The 17,070-nt window shown below is 36.8% G+C and overlaps 1 protein-coding gene across 3 annotated transcripts in view; it reads left to right on the top strand.

Annotated features, from left to right (window-relative positions):
* The window catches only part of dym (dymeclin), a 48,516-nt gene that overhangs the window by 7,751 nt on the left and 23,695 nt on the right, over nt 1-17,070 (top strand). For all 3 annotated transcript variants that reach the window (XM_028026022.1, XM_028026020.1, XM_028026021.1), the window contains exons 7-14: nt 260-385; nt 1,337-1,476; nt 9,299-9,484; nt 9,632-9,810; nt 10,414-10,539; nt 10,683-10,796; nt 10,907-11,001; nt 14,125-14,224. In XM_028026022.1, coding sequence (XP_027881823.1) covers nt 260-385; nt 1,337-1,476; nt 9,299-9,484; nt 9,632-9,810; nt 10,414-10,539; nt 10,683-10,796; nt 10,907-11,001; nt 14,125-14,224 — 1,066 coding nt within the window. The remainder of the gene's footprint in view (nt 1-259; nt 386-1,336; nt 1,477-9,298; nt 9,485-9,631; nt 9,811-10,413; nt 10,540-10,682; nt 10,797-10,906; nt 11,002-14,124; nt 14,225-17,070) is intronic.

Here is a 17,070-nt window from a genome sequence, read left to right as displayed (position 1 = left end):
TGGCACTGAAAATAGATTTCACTCATCTTCCTTCAGTAACAACTTCAGTACTGAAGAGTGTTATAGTGATCAGGTGGAGTTTACATATGGTTTGCTCAGCGATTTGAAAAAGAAATCTAAGTCTCCTATCAACCACTCAAGTGTCAGCGCTGACTGTTGTCTGCAAAGCTTAATATCAGATGATTCAATTAACTGGGTGATTTTTGCGTATCTTGTAAATGGTAATCATTCCTGAAACTCTGTGCTCCTAATCCTGCAGTGACATCACCTACAGCATTCTGTTTGAAGCAGTGACAACGTTACTGATATTCTTCTCCTATCAACTCTTCCACAAAGACATCCTCCGAGATGGATTAATATACCAGCACATCATGAAGGGGCGATGGTGAGAAGTGCATTCATTGTTTTACTGTAAAGTATTGTTAACTTGACTCTGAACCCAAAGTTTATGCAAAGGTTTAATGAAACTGATTATAAAAAGAGTTTCTGTTTTGGGTCTGGAGGAGGCGTGTGGCCTATAGTCTGTATGCTCTTCTTTATTGCATTGCATAATAGTTTTAGATTCCTCTAAATTGATCATGCAGCACAATCAATGTAAGAACAAATAGTGTTAAGACTGTCTTGTACTTGGAAATAGCTAGAAACCCTGGGACTCAGTAGATTTGTTATACACAAAAAGCAATATTTAAAGCTCTAGACACATGGTCCAAAAATAACATTTATTGGGACAACTAGACATTTTCTGGAAGATATAATTTATTTTTGGATTTTTTTTTTAAATTCTCATGTGCTGAGGAAGTTGGACCCTTGCCAGCTGCTTAAGAAGGATGTAAATTATTGTAATTCATAGTTAAGGTGTTCATGTTTCTTGACCTTTATTAAACACAAACTTTTATTTATTTTACTGGAATTTGATGTGAAGGACAAAAAAAAATCGAACCCAAAGCAGAAATGAAAATAAAACTTGACTTTGCAAATGGAAATCTAAACAGCCTGACTTACACATGTAATTAGCCACATTACATCTAATGTCCCTAAATAAAATCCATTGCAGTCAATTACTTTCAGACGTCACCTAATTAACACTTGGTAATCAGTCACCTCTGGGTAATTTTACCTGCCCAAAGGTCAAGTCAAAATCCAGACCAAAATTTAAGAGAACTTGTCTAAAGACTTGAAAACTCAAAAATGTATTCTCAGGCCGGTATAGACATACCTTGAGGTTTGTATTTCCATTGTTAGATGATGCAACATCTTTAGAAAATGTTGCATTTTATTGGTTAAAATGCAACATGACAGATTACTGATTTGACCTGTTTTCTTCTCGTTCCAATAGTTTGGAGCTGACTAGTCGACTGGTGAAGACCTTGCTTTATAACTTCATCAGGCAGGAGAAGTGTCCTCCTCCTACAGCCCACATCTTTGAGCCGAAAGCTGAAGGCGGCCTTCTTTATGGGCTGGCGTCTGGGGTGGCAAGTATGTACACAGTCTTAAATAATAGAAGTGCCCTGAAACAAAACAGTTGAGGCATTTTTTCATTCATAACTTGGTTCATATCCAGGTTTACAAAGGAATAAGGTTTTAGACTGATAATGTAACTATTTTTTAAATAATGCAAGGTTTCAATTTAGATCTTATCATTGAATTTTTTTATTGCAATATTTTTTCTGGTAGTCTTAGTTTTGTTCTCCCTCTAAATCTGTGGTCTATGACCTAAAAATGAAAATAATAATTACTCAATTTAATTATGTTTTTTTTTCCCCTTTTCAAGCTGTTTCTTGTAAATTAGTTTTTGGCTCCTGCAGGCCTAAGACATGTTCCAAGAAGACATTGGGGTCACATGCTGGGTGCTTTCATAAGCATAATCACATATCTGGCATTAATTGTTAATTTGCTAAGGCAAAGCTGTAGTGTAAATTAAATTGAGTTCTTATTTCTGCTTGTAACCAAAGAGTCAGAGAAATCTGATTTATGTGGATGAGAGTGATGCGTCAAGAATAAGCATAGTTTGAGTATTTCGGCCTGCTTGGAAAGGTCTGTGTGTGTGTATTGAATGTTTGTTTGAATGTGAGAATAGGGCAGGGTTTCCCCCACGGATATATGCTCTTTGTTGGTTGTTGGTTGCAGATTCCTATCAGTGAGCAATCACCATTCAGCCCAGCCTGTCTGTCTGTGGCCAGTTGATCGGCTTGATGAGTTATGGTCCCCTGTCCTGTTCTGTAATCCCCTAGAGCCTGTCTGTCTGCAGACGCCTCCCTTATGCACACACACAGGGGCCGACAAAGACACAAACTCTTTTATGCCTAAAGCTCAGAAAGAACACTTGTTTTCTTTCTCTGTGTCAAATGATTAAAAGCATCAGGAGATGTGGAAAATCTACAACAAATGGATGTTTTCCCATGTGATTATAATGAATCACTGTTGTATGTTTTTGCAGTGTAAAAATACTACTTATGAAGGCGGCACGAAGGGCTTTTTTGGGGGGGATTTTATATGATGATTTTTATTTATTTTGGATGCAAGTGGATCTTTTTTCCCTTTCCAAATGACTATCTAAAAGGTGTGGCATGTTTGTTATTTTTGCTGTCATCACAGCTGAAAGTCTTTGTGGTACTCTTCCACTAGCTTTGCAGATCTAGAGATGGAGATTTTTTCTAATTCTTTTCTTGATATAATGAGGCATGTTTCTGCTTGTTTTGTGATGATTTACCTTTGTTGAAGATCTCCAAGGTTTTTAGACTGAAAGGCCTCTTTCCATTACCCAAATTTTTAGCTTTCTCCTCTGATTCAGGTCGAGAGTTAGAAAATGTTAACATTTCTGCTATTCAGAAGAAACGTGTTATAAATGCAAAAGACTACTTTATATCTACACTTGCCAGGGTTTTTGAATAATTCTGGGCTTAATTTTTATGTACATAAATAATCAATAGAAATTATTTGAAAAAACTGTGCTATACCAAAAAATGTAATAAAAATGTAATATTTTTTTTCTTTTATAAGGTTTTCTTCATGCCTCTTAGCATGTACAAAGAGATCCTTGAACCCTAATGACAACTCGGAATTTTTAAACATTAATTTCACTTTTTTTATCACTGACATCCTTATCAGTGGTACTAGGAAATAAAACCAAAAGCATAACCAAGATGTATCTTTTTTTTTTTCTTTTTTAATTCGAAATATCATTTGAGACTAAAAGCCTTGAGCATTACAAAGGGTTCTTACACTTCATCTTTTGGTTGGTTTTGAATGTCTGCACTTAATTCTAAAGGAATCCATCAGTACTGTTGATGGAGTGTGTTTGTTGCTTCTTGCTGAAAGGCAGAAACGTCAGTGTCTTGGAAATCTCTCAGATATTTCAGTCTAGACACAAAAAGATGAGTCAAATGTCCCGCATTACTGTCTAAAGTGCAATGCCAGTAAAGTGGGTGAGAAGGTTTTCACAGAATTACAAATACACTATCGAAAACATCAGTGTCATTTCTGATCAAACTCCATGCGAAATGTTTATGAAGTGCTGTAGCCATTTTCCCTCTAAAAGAATAGTTCATAACAGAGCCACAAAATCACAGTTCTTATATTGACTGTGTGTGTCATTTGTCAATCGGATCATATTTTAAAATATCATTAAGATTTTTTTTTCCGGATGTAATTGTGTTAAGATTTGATTTGTTTGGCATCTATTATAAGACGGTGGATTGATGAGATGTGTTTGGATTTTGTTTTTCTCTTTAACAAGTGTTTTTTTGCATTTAAATATCTGATATCCAAAAGAGTTTATCAGCAGTAGAGAGCATGCCGTTTTGGATAATCATTGCATCTCTGGAATATGCGTGTGTGTTTCTTCTCCTCATGCTTGGCCAAGACTTTGGCCTGAAGCTCTGATGTTCTGTTTCTTTTGCTGTTATGCAAGTAAAGAATTGGTACATTGTGTTTGTCCACCAGAAATTCACTCCTCTGCCTGTATTGCAGCATAGTTTAATGTCTTGCCAATCTGTCCCAACCCTAGTTTATTTTTACTGTTGTGTTCATTTTATCCACTGTTTTGTTGTGGACTTATTTTTTTTAAATAACTGCAACAGAAAAAAAACAGACATTGAGTAAATATTACCAATATTTATGTCTGCTTAATTTGAACTGAAATAGTATGTAATGGAAATATTTTCACTAACATTTAGATGGGAGATGGGATTTAGGATTGGTTGTTTAATTAGAGTAAAGGTTTTCTACAGTCACAAGGAGATTACATAAAACTTTAATTTGGACACAATGACCTAAAACTTAGACTCATTAAGAATAGACGGCCTTGTATTCTATTGAACTCTGCTTTTTGGTGCGTATTTACTACTGTTGCAGAGAATACTCAAGATTTTAACTTGTATAGTGTAAACATCTAATCTACTTCAATCTCCTACAGTCTAGCCTTCAGTCAACATGTAGTTCTCACAGTATTATAATCTTTAGTAAAAATAAGATACTTTCATGATATCATAGTATTTGCACAAATGCTATAAGACACTACAAATACTATAAGACACTAATGTACAAAATGTACATTATGATTTTATATTTACAAGAGAAAAAATATAATTATTAGCTTTTAAGCAAAATACTAAGACATAAACTTAAGCATAAATCATTTGTACCCCTGGCAGATTTAAAATTACCGTATTGTAAAGAAGGTTCGTTGTGTTGGGGAATGAGATGTGCATCTCGCTAAAGTTATGTCATTTTAAAACGATCATCAATGATTAAAAAAATAAAATAAAAATGATGTTTACATTTTGTCTTCTTGCTGACAAGCGTTTTGCATGTTTCCAGTGGTATTTTGATGACTTTCCTTTGAATTCCAGGTGCTTGAGGTTGGAAGGTCTCCTGGAAATCACTCTAACATAAAGCTCTCAAGTGGTGATTCTGGCTACTCCAAAACTTTAGCATAATTGCAAGTCAGATGAGAGAAATTGAAATTATATTTAAAGAGTACTTTAAAGTTAAATCTACTTGGGAATGAATGAATTTGGACTTAAGTGTATCTATTACCATATGTATACATTGTAATAATTTGGATGTTGACTAAAGCAAAAACTTAGAAACACCAATTACATTTGATATTTTTGTCTAGTCTTTATTGTGAATAACATTCTGCTCTGTCCAGTAACACAAGAAGACCAAGCTGTAATGTACAAGTTTGTTAAGTCAGATTATCAGCTCCAGTGGTCAACCTGCTGCCGACTTATTAACTGGTTGTAAACAGTTAATACACTGAACTAATATGACCTCTTTCTAATCAAACAGTAGCCTAAAAGAGCTTTAAAACCTTGATGATCAATCGGTAAATTGCAGAAACTTTGCTGTGTGGTGGAAGAAGCTGAATTTGAACTTGCAATACGCCAATTGACTGAAGTTTATATTTTCCAATGATCTATAGCCAACTTGCTGCTTGTCAACTATAGTTTTATTAGAGTTATCGTTATACAAGTGATTTGGTTGTGTGTTATTTTAGTTTCCAAACCCTGTTTTCTATGTTTTTCTCCAACAGTGGTCCAAGTAGTGAATTTTTCTGTCACTTGGGGCAAAGAAGCATGTAAAAACCTTCTTTCAGCCAGCTTGGAGGCAATCCACATCAAGGGCAGGGGAGGTGGAGGATGCACTGTTTTACTATGTGATTCATTGAGCCACAGAAAACAAGTCATTCTGACTTTCTATCCCATCTCTAAAAGGGATTTTAGGCTGTAGGAACATCAGCATTACAAAATGTTTTAGCAGTTTCAAAACCTTTGACTTTTTAAAACCTTGGTTTACCTTGATATAAAATCTGCACAAGATTAAAAAACACATCAGTGTTAAATATATTGATTGAGATTTATTAAGCTTTAAGATATTGATCACTGAGCTCTATGTCAGCTGGAAGGATAAAGGACATACATAAGTGGTAATCTGACTTTGAATGCATTGTACCTAAAACGTTGCAGTCTAGAAGGTTTTGCTGTCATTTGCAGATGCAAAGTGTCACATGTTGAAATGGTAACAAGAACCACAATTTGAACATCCCATGCCAACAGTATTCTGTTTTTTGTTTGTTTTTTGTCTCATCATAAGTTGTCGTCAATACTCCCAAATTCTGACATTCATCGTATCACTACTTTTCTTTTCCTGACTCCTCTTTCCTCCTGTATGCCGTCCTACAGCCTAAGCTTTGTAACCTTATTTAGTTCATGTGCCGTGCAGGCAGACAGGGAGAGGGCACCAAGCCAGACGGATAACAAAACAGCACCCACAAAGGTGAAATAAAGCGTGTGTGTGCAGGAAGCGTGGCCGCCAGACTGGGCTCCCTGACACCGCTGGCCCAGTCACTCTGGTGCCAGAGATCTGATGAACAGGACTCCATCCGCACTCTCATTGGTTCACCTTATCCCTTTCTCTCACTCCTGTTTCTGGTCAGATGTCTTCTTGCCCAGATATGATAGGAATTTCTTTCCCTTGTCACTAGAATTGAATTCACATAAAATCACTTTAAAGGGCACGCTAGCAAATAAATTAGGTCAAGTATTATACCTCCATGTGTGCATTTAGTAATATACGCAGATATGTGTTCTGATTTTCCAGCTTTCAGCTCTAGATGGCACCAAGTCCTCTTGTCTTTGTCTCAGACCCAGTAGCTTGATCTATAACGCTCTGTCACTGGTTCTATGCTGTTTGGTCGTGCAGGCAGTTGAGGTAGACTTGCTGGAGCCAGAGACAGTCATCTGTGTACGTTGGTGTTCATGTTTCCCATGCTTCTCGTGATGCCTGACATGGCCAGCCAGCGGTTTAGTGACTCTGCAACAAATTCTGACGTCTGTGTCTCTGATCCCAGAGCAGAACAAATATCCTCACCCTCGGTGTGTCCCGCAGTTCCAGTTTCTCTTTGTTGAGGCACTCTCTATGCTGTTTCAAATTTCAGGTGCTGTGAAATGATCTGTGTGACTTCATTGTGCCTCCTTTTGCTGTGATTACATCAGTCTGAGTGCAAATAGTCCTTCGTCAAAGTCATACTAACAATAATGTGACAAAACACGCTTATTTCTAGCAGCCTTCACTGCTATTTATGTAATTTTTAGGAAGATTTTCATCTCATTATTTACATGTGTGTTTGCACCTTTACTCCTTCACACTTGATGGTCTCGCAGCATCATGTCTGGCTCCGACTCAGAACTGATTTTAACAAAATTATATCTATAAGCTTCCTGCACGCATTCTACTCTGCTACAACGCTGGCACAATTTATGATGTAGCACTGAGGAAAATAGGTCGTTTAGCAGCTCAAGTGACAGACTTCCCTCAGGCAAAACCAAACATGAGTAAATATTGAACTGGATTTTGTCATGTGGAAAGAAGCATGACTCCAGATGAATATTAATGTCTTGGTCTAAGCTGTTAAATAGAAACCAATGGCAAATATAATAACAGAGTTGCACCAAATATTTTGATCAATATAATATTTATCAAATTTTTCTTTTGTTACCCCTTCGTCATGTATATGTGGAATCATTCTCTTTGCTTATTTGTTTAAAGGTTTTAGTTTAATGTCTGAACATTTATTTCAAGCCCGTTTCACATACAGAGATGTCTTCTTGATATTTCAGTGTAAATTGCCTAAAGGACCTTAAAGTCCTGTTGTTGTCATACATCTGAGCTAACAAGAGAGTTTATGAGAGAGCAGTGAGTAGGTGTAAGCATCTAAAACCAGCATAGCTGTTCCCACTTAGAGGACCCTCAATGCCAGTGTCATTTATGTCAGCAGGTATTATTGGAGGACATGACCTTGTTGAAAGATTGACTTATGAAAAGCAGAGGCATTTTAACAAGAGGCTTGTATTTGCAGTCATAATGTGGAAACGTTCGTGAAAAGAGCTTTAGTTTTGTTTGAAAATACCAAGCACTAAAAAGCTGCTTGTTAGAGTGCATGTTCTATTAAAAAGTAATTGTGCATATTTTTACTGGATCACATCACTGTATTGTAACTGCTTACAGTCCTGCTTGAAGTCAGGCCTGTAAGCAGTCCTGACTTCAACTAAGTTGTGAACTAAGTTGGATCTGTTACGTCTTACTGGTCCTTAAATCCAGTTTTGCTGTCAAAATCCAGCCTGAGAAGTAAAAATGGGATCTAAATATTTGACTAAAGCCCATTAGTGTCCTAATTGACAATGAGAAGCCAATAGTGAGCATTTTAAAAACAATAGCCTCTTAGGTTCATACCCAGTTTGCTGACAAAACACTTTATGAATAATTTTAGCCTGATTTCCCCTTATCCGCTTATTTCACAAAGAGATCCTTTAAGATCTTAAACAGTCTTCTTCATGTCAGCTGACTGTAAACTATTTACCATTTTCATTCTTTTCGATTTGACTTTTGACATCATCTTCATCAGTACCTTCACTCTGTTGCAGGTATGGTGGCACTTGTATGTAAAATGGAGAAAATGTCAGAATAAAGAATCTTGCTCTCTAAAATAGTTTGCTTTTTTCCATTATTCCAAAAACAGAAAGTTTTTGGAATTTAGTATTTAGTATGTTGAAATTCAAGGATTGTTTTAGGACATCAAGTTGATACATTTCCATTTGGTTGATGGCTTACCTGATAAGTTACCAGGTAGATTTCCACTGATAAGCTTCTCTAATTATTCATTCAAAATATATTTTTTAGTCTTCCTGTTGTGAGCATCTTGGATTTATGTATATTTTGGGGCAACCTACAGTTTCCTTAATTAAAAAAAAAAAAAAAAAAAAAAAGGCAAAACAATTTCTTCTGTTTTTCTCTGACGTTATGCTAAACACTATACCGATCCTGAAAATAGCCATCTTTGAGTGTTCTTGCAGTAATAAATTCTGCACCAAAGAGTCTTCTGGTTTGAACACTATCAATTAGCAATTAGGTTTGATATATTTATGAATTGGAAAAAAAGGTAAAATTTGGGGGTTTCTCAATAGCTGGTTGGATCTGATTTAGCTAAAAATCAGTCAGTTCTAGTCAACAAGTTTCATAAAAAAAAAAACATAAAGCCTCTTGTCACTTTTTAGCTTTGACTTGTGTCTCTGTATTTCATCCAAAACAGTTTGCTTTTTGAAGACCCTTTTCTATCAAATGAAGTGCTTACAATTTTATTGGGTTATTTCTCTCTTTTATTAAATCAAAGCATTACAGTAAAATATAATTCTTTCAAATGGTTCAATATATCCTAAAAATCAACTTTGTGTGAATGTTTACATCTTGTATCTATTGATAAATATTTTTTGGTGCTATTTGTTCTCTTTCTCTCTAGGTGGTCTGTGGAGTGTCTTCACTCTTGGTGGAACTGGTAATAGTGCCGGGATAGACCAGGACAACAATCTTTTACCTTTATCCAATCAGAGCCTCCTGCTTCTGCTGGTATTGGCCAATCTAACAGACGGACCTGACTGGCCCAACCCCTTCCGCCAGGCTATCACTTGTTTCAGAAATACACAAGGTAATAACTGTACGAAAGACAAGATATTCGCTATGTTCTGCTGTATAGCTTCAAAACTCTTATGCACAGCACTCGTATGACTCGTGCCAGATGGCAATAAAACAGTGTTGGTAGTAATCCTCACAATATTTACCCTTCCTCCTGTAGACACATCGTCGCTGCCTGTGGAGCCACCTCACACTTTCCAGATCAATTTCAACAGCCTGTACACCGCTCTGTGTGAGCAGCAGCGCTCCGACCAGGCCACTCTGCTGCTCTACACCCTGCTCCACCAGAACACCAACATGAGGACGTACATCCTGTCAAGAACTGACATGGACAATCTGGTGGGTGGGGGGGGAAGCTATAAAGTGCCTCTTATTATATCAATATTCCAGCAGTTAGATATTTTCAGGAAGGTGGAAGGAACAGCCGTGGTTAAAAATCAATTTTAGTGTCATTGAGTGCCTTTGTAATTTTTTTATCTGTTCTAACTGGTATAGAGGCGATATTGTTTGATTTATGACCAAACACTATGGTTCAGTAAACAGGCATAGGTGTGCGCAGTGACAGATGGTGCTCTTTCTGTCGGTAGGAACCAGTGCCAGTTATTTTATGTCACAGTATACAGTCTTTCAAACACGATATTTGATCCAACGTTGGGATTTTCTTTCTCCATTGATGTTCCCAAATTGTTTGGAATTTTCTAAAATAAATATTCAGCATGAATTTATATTGTTACAAGAAATGAGCCATTTATTTTGAACCTATTAAGTCACTTTTTCTGAAGATAACAACTGTATATCTGTATATTCCCAGCTCTAGTCTGATCTGGAATTTATTTGTAGACCAGGGCCTTTAGCTGATCAGTTTTCTGACTCTACCTTATACCACTTAATTTTACAAAGCTTTATGTGTAAATATTGAGCTCTTTCTCAATCTTTTCTCAGGTTTTGCCCATCCTCGAGATCCTTTACCACGTAGAGGACAGAAATTCCCACCATGTCTACATGGCCCTTATTATTCTTCTTATTCTTACGGAGGACGATGCCTTCAATCGCTCCATCCATGAGGTGGTAGGTAGACACACTTTATTGTGCATGCCACAGCTCACATCTGGAAGTGAAGAAAATAAATCTTCGCTTTCTGGCACTAAAGTCAATCATTCATAAAGTTTTCAGCAGCTGCGTGTCACAACTGTCCCCTTGTCGTCTTTCAGGTGTTGAAAAACATTTCATGGTACACAGAGAGGTCACTGACAGAGATCTCGCTTGGAAGTTTGCTTATCCTGGTTGTCATTCGCACCATCCAGTTCAACATGACACGGACAAGGGTAAAAGAGACTCGCACACAAATAAATTTTTTGACAAGATTTTATACTAAAGAACTCAGTCAGTACTCATCTAGTGAACTGGTTCTTTGCTGTGTTGTGTGCATTGTCAGGATAAGTACCTACACACCAATTGTCTTGCTGCACTTGCCAACATGTCAGCCCAGTTTCGAAGTCTCCATCAGTACGCCGCTCAGCGCATCATCAGGTAAGTGCATACTTGGACATATCAGGAGTGTTATGGTGTTTGTACCAAAAATATCTGGTTGACTTGTTGTGTGGTGTTGCTTTACAAGTCAACATATACAGCAAGGTTATGTCCCAAACTAAGAGCACTATGCAATGTTCTGTAGCACAGTTTAAAAAACAAAATAGGGGTCTAAACATTAAGGAAAATCACAGTTGGGTATACTTCATTCAATGAAAACAGTTAAAAAAGATATAACTTTTTTTTCCCCATTTTTTTTACTTTGGTCTGCAGTTCAATTTCTGAAAAGTGATTTTATGTTCTAAAACTTAGTGTAACTTGGAGAACTCACTGGAGATTTTGTTGGATTTATTTAAGTAATTAAACATACATAAGCATGCAAAGCCAGTGCATGGATAGATTATACAACAATATAACCACTTGGGGTGTGCTGTGGTGGCGCAGGGGGTTAGCACGCCTCACATTTGGAGGCCTTGGTCCTTGACGCAGACGTCGCGGGTTCGACTCCCTGACCCGGCGACCTTTGCCGCATGTCCTCCCCCCTCTCCTCGCCCCTGTCCTGTCTGCCACTAGTAGTGGCTAGTACTAGCTAGTGGGTAGTAGGAGCCACTAGCGCTGCAAAAACTCTTCGGAGGACAAAAAACCAAAACAAACAATATAACCACTTGAAAACGATTAATGTTGACGTCAATCTTTTCTTTTTCTTTTTTTTAAGTAGGACTGTGCCCATATTTCAATTCAAACAAAAGCACATTTATTCTTTAAAAGTTTCATATTTAATGTCTTAAAATGTAATTTGCTACCTGACAAAAGCTACTGAGTCTCTCCCTTGGTTTTCCTAATGTTGCATAACATTGTTCTCTGCACAAAGGGCCTCAATAGAAGGCTGAAGAGGACGAAGCCCAAACCAAAGCACATACACACAGACACACACACACTCAGTGACATCAGGTCATTCATGGCTGTTTGTTCACTGCAGGCACACGGGAAAGAACGTTTCCTTCCTTGAAGACGTGCGCACATTCACGCAAATTCAAGGATCCTCTTATCTCGCTGCCTGTGTCTCTGTCCCTATCTGTGACTGGTAGTTTCAGACTGACAGGAAAACTGTCTCAGTGTGTACACTTGTGCCCAGCATTAATGTAAAGCAACTGACTACGTCTGATGATGATGATCAGTGTGATTGCTTGGGTTGGGCTTAGCTGGTTGGCCTGCTGCAAGATAAAGGGAATTTCCTGCCAGGAATTACCAAATGTCAGCCAGAGTGCACTGAACTCTGCCCCACATCTGACCTCAGAGAGAATCTTAGATCCTGCTGTTTATGTTGCCTTTCTTATTATTTTATGCCCATTGTTGCTCCCTTGCAGAAATGCTGTTATGTAAGCTTATGCATCTGTAGACTCAAATCAGGTCACCATTGGCTAAAGATAGGAATCAGGCAAAATAAAATAATGCAGTGCATCTTCTGTCTGTTTTGTGTAAAAAGTATCTGGAAAACAATGGAGACTGGCGTCAGACTACGTGCAAGTATGTGGCACTGTGATGTAGGTTAGCAACAGTTCAGACTTCATGGAGTAAGAAAATTGAATCGGAGTGTCATATAAAGAACAACAGGTCTTTATATGATTCTAATAGAGGCTTGAGCAGCAGATCTGGAGATGATACAATGCCAAGTTATATAGTAGTTTTGCCAACATCTCATAAAATCCATGTACATCTCAATAAATTAGAATATTATTGAAAAGTTGATTTATTTCAGTAATTCAGTTCTGCAAGTGGAACACATTATTTAAATTAATTACACACACGGATGTTTTTCAGCCTTTACTCCTGTTAATTACTGCTTACAACTGGTGAAAACAGTATTTAAGATTAAAATGTTACATCAGTCCAACTAAACACTTTAAATTCAGAAATGTGAGCTTAATTAAAAATATCTTTAGTACATGCTTAGATGTTATTTTTAAAAGATACTGTTAAGCTGACAAATGAGCCTCATTGGATCACATATTTTAATTTACTGAGATGTAGTGGATTTATTTGTATACTCTTATAAAAGCTTTAATCTATTTTGTACCAGTTTTCCTTTTCTTTTTTTTTCTTTTTTTTACATTGCAAAAAAAACATTTCAGGCTTAAGTTACATAAAAACGTCTTAGGTCTTTTTTCATCACTGCTTCAGTTTATGTTGAAGTGGGGACAGATCAACTAGTCATCCTGCAGTATTGTATGTTAACACACCAGATGGAGCTTGGTTGGTGGTCTGTCATTTGAAATGAAAAAAACCCAGATAGTTTAGAACAACAGGTCTTTATATGATTCTAATAGAGGCTTGAGCAGCAGATCTAGAGATGAGAGGGAGATCTCCACATAGTTGATCCAGTTCCTTCATTCAGCCAATTTTCTTGGATCAAGACCACGGTGGTATTTTGCATGTGTATATTTCCTGTGCTGACAGATGAACATGTGGGTCTTTAGTGGGATTTATCAGAGCGCTCTTTGTGTTTCTTCTGCCCTTTGCATTTTGAGGAATAGAGTAAATTTTACTTTTGGAATGCAAATTAAAGGTTTGACCTCTCCTGGGGCCACAAATGTTACAAACCTGAATGTTAAAAATGGATGAAATGAGAAAAAACAGTAAAACATGGAGCTTTTTTTAAAATGTTTGTTGAGTTACTCAAACCCAAAGTTACTCCATCAAACTGGCTTTATGTCTGCACCCATGTAGTCATACATTATCCTTACGTGTACTGTGGTCCAGTCGCCTTAAGAGGAGTAATCATAATTTGTAGATTTGCAACTCCTGTAATTTCAAAATCATCCCATGAGAAAGTCTGGATTACTTTGAAGACTCATTAATAATAATTACTTTTGAAAAGCTTCATTTAGAAATAAAAACAGTCATGTCTCAATAATCATCTATCTTAAAGGGAGGCTTCTGGCTTGTAAAGGAGAACGAAGACTACCATTTCAGCATTAATCATCTATTAGTTTCCAGTAGCCAGCTGGAAAACATTCCAGCTAGCTACTTGGCTCCTTTGTGCTTAACTTGGTGTACCATTCATCAGTTGCTGGAGCTCTCAGTCTTATGTCTCTCTTTCTGTCTCTCTGTTTTTCCCATCAGTTTATTTGCTTTGCTTTCCAAAAAGCACAACAAGGTTTTGGAGCAGGCAACACAGTCTCTAAGAGGCAGACAAGGCAACAACGTAGCCTTGCCAGACTACGTGAGTAAAGCACACATACACACTCACACTTTCTCTAAGTGGGAATAAAGTTTATTAATAGCTGCTGAATTATGTCTACATGGATAAGAAACAGGAATTTGACACAGACATGTGTGACCCTTTAATGTGAGGTGCTGGGATTGTTTATAAGACATTAGTGGAACAAGGAAGGCATTTAACTGGGAAAATATGTAAGGACGACTAGAAAAGCAATATGGTGTTCAGAGTGTAGTGAATATTTATATAAAGAAGAACATGGTGGCTGTTTTCTTCAGCAAGATGTAGAGAAATAATAATGTGTTAAATTTGTACTTCTAGAAGTTAGAATCCCATATTCCAAGTTGGGGAAAATTAAGCGGATGCTTAATCCTGGTTTTCCAGTTGCACACCTCTTAGTACTGTGCAAAGCACTTGAAATCCAGGCTAATTAAAATAGCATATTTATTATAACAGTTGTTTTTCTAATTAAATGACTTAAAAGAAATTACTTAAATTTACCAGAGTTTGACTATTTCATTAACATGTCTGAGAACTCGCCATTGGTCTTCAGAGCAGAACCACAATATGCTACATTGACATTTGATATTAAGAATTTATAGACAAAATTCCTGTCATTGCATTTTATTCCAACCTTTTACTGACCAATTAGGTGCATTTTTACTAAAATACCTACAAGCAAGTACATGATGCATTTATGTCAATTTTGGACACAACAGATGAGGAAATTTTGATGACTGACACATATGATTACACCTATTATCAAAGATGCCTTCCTTCAGGGTAATTTAGTGTGTCTACGTGGACATGTTGCTTTTATGTTGGTTGTTTTTTTCTTATTGTAGTGTCTGTCTGATGAGGCTCTGTACAAAATCATGTCAGCACACATGTTGAAGCACATAAGCACATGTAATGCAATTACCAGCCTTGTTGAGACATCTCATTCCTTAAAGGCTTGTTTGTAATGCCTTTAAAAACAAGGCATTGTTTTTAATCGCATTCAAACAATATTCAGCAATGTTTACGGGTAGCAATGGAAAACACGCAAGTTTTGCTGTGCTAAAGATATCCGTTTAGAGAAATGAGGCAACTCTGTGAATATGGAGCAAGAAGTCAAAGTGAAGGGTCATCTGCACAACAGTGCTGGTGCGTTTGTCAAAAATTCAGTGTGTTGCTCAAGGGTGTGTGGCAAATCTTCAGCATATTTCTTGGGAATTTTGCAAGAGTTGTCTTTTCCTTGAAAAGCGTCTGACTTCCAGTCTGGGTCACAGACTTAGAAAAGAGTCGATCAAGTTTTCTGATGCAGCTGTTATCCTTCAGCTTAGTCTACACCAACTATATGTGACATTGGTTCCCATGTCTACTCTCCAGCTCCAGAGGCATATTGGCATCTGCTGATGAAAAGTACCATGTGTTGTTTGGCTTCAGACCACGGACACACACTTACACAAAACAGAAACATACAGTGTCTTGTAAAAGTAGTCACACCCTGGAACTTTTAATGTTACAGCCATAAACCTTGATGCAATTTATTAGGCATTTATGTGAAATACCAACACAAAGAAGTGCATAAATTGACAGTTAGAAGTGTAGTAATTGTTTTATTTTTAGTGCATTTTTTCCAGCTTTCTCTATTCGATGAAATTCAGATACCTAAATAGTAAATGGAGAACTGCCTACTACTAGAGAAACACCATCCACTATATTATACCTTTAACTGTGGTTAATTTTCTTTCAAATCATCAGGATTTTGACTTATTGTGACAATGTTCAATTTTATATGATGATGTTTACTTGCCCCAAAAACTACTTCTAGTATTGTTGGGATTCTTACGATTTCAGTTTGTTCCACAATTTGTTTCCAGTGAGCAGAAATTAATATAAATAAATAAATAAATAAATAAATGCAGTTATGGAGTGCTTCTTAGTAATGAAATTGGAGAACTGAATGTAGCCTATTCAATAATCAAAAGAATTGTTCTTTTTTTTATTCTCACATTGCCTCTGCTCTGTTCAAGAGGATGCAGCAGATGGCTCTTGTGAAATAAGAACTATGTTTTCTCTTGTTTTCATAATCCTGACTTGTTACCCATGTCTTTTCATGGTAATTGCTTATTAAGAAGGCACTTCTAAGTACAGCCTCAGGAGAGTTTCTCATGCTTGACTTCTTTCTGGTAAAGATCTAAAAATTTAAATTACTCAGCCTGTTGTGATGTCAGGTTTGAGCGGTTTTTAGGTGTGGCACCTGACAATGGCAGCTCCTAGAAATGGTTGGCTCCTTCATTGACTCATGATGATTAATGCTGTAACTAAGGTTTCAACTTGACTCAAACTTTGTGATTATGATGAATGGAAATGTTTTGAAACGCTGTTTGTTTTTCTGTAAAAGTCTTTATAGCAGTGCACAATTTCCTGATGCTAATTCATAAATTGTACCATTCCAGTATCTGAGACATTTTTTAATTACAAAACACATTTTTTATTAAAAATCATGTTGCCCAAGTTCCTTGAAAATCTAATTTCTATTGTTGCTCGTCATCTCAAGTGTTTTGCAGGATTCACAGCCCTTTCTCATGAAAATAATGATTTAAATAAAACAATTTGTAAGCATCTTCTGATTTCATCTTACAAGGAAAATTATTACAACTAACAGAGCAATTAAGCATTCTTCAGAAACTTTAGTGCTGCTGTGTGCATCGTGTTTGTGACTGATCTAAATGTTGGTGTCTTTTAACCTCCATATAGCGGGTAAGAAAAACAACATAGAAGTGACAAATAGCCAAGGTAATAATCATGATTTAAATGTTTCACTAATGAGATGATTCTGCTTTGTAGTTGTAACGTTGTTG

Source organism: Xiphophorus couchianus, chromosome 8 (genome assembly GCF_001444195.1).
Source record: "Xiphophorus couchianus chromosome 8, X_couchianus-1.0, whole genome shotgun sequence".
NCBI lineage: Eukaryota > Metazoa > Chordata > Actinopteri > Cyprinodontiformes > Poeciliidae > Xiphophorus > Xiphophorus couchianus.
Note: the sequence above shows the minus strand (reverse complement) of the source record. Positions and strands in the feature narration are given on the sequence as shown.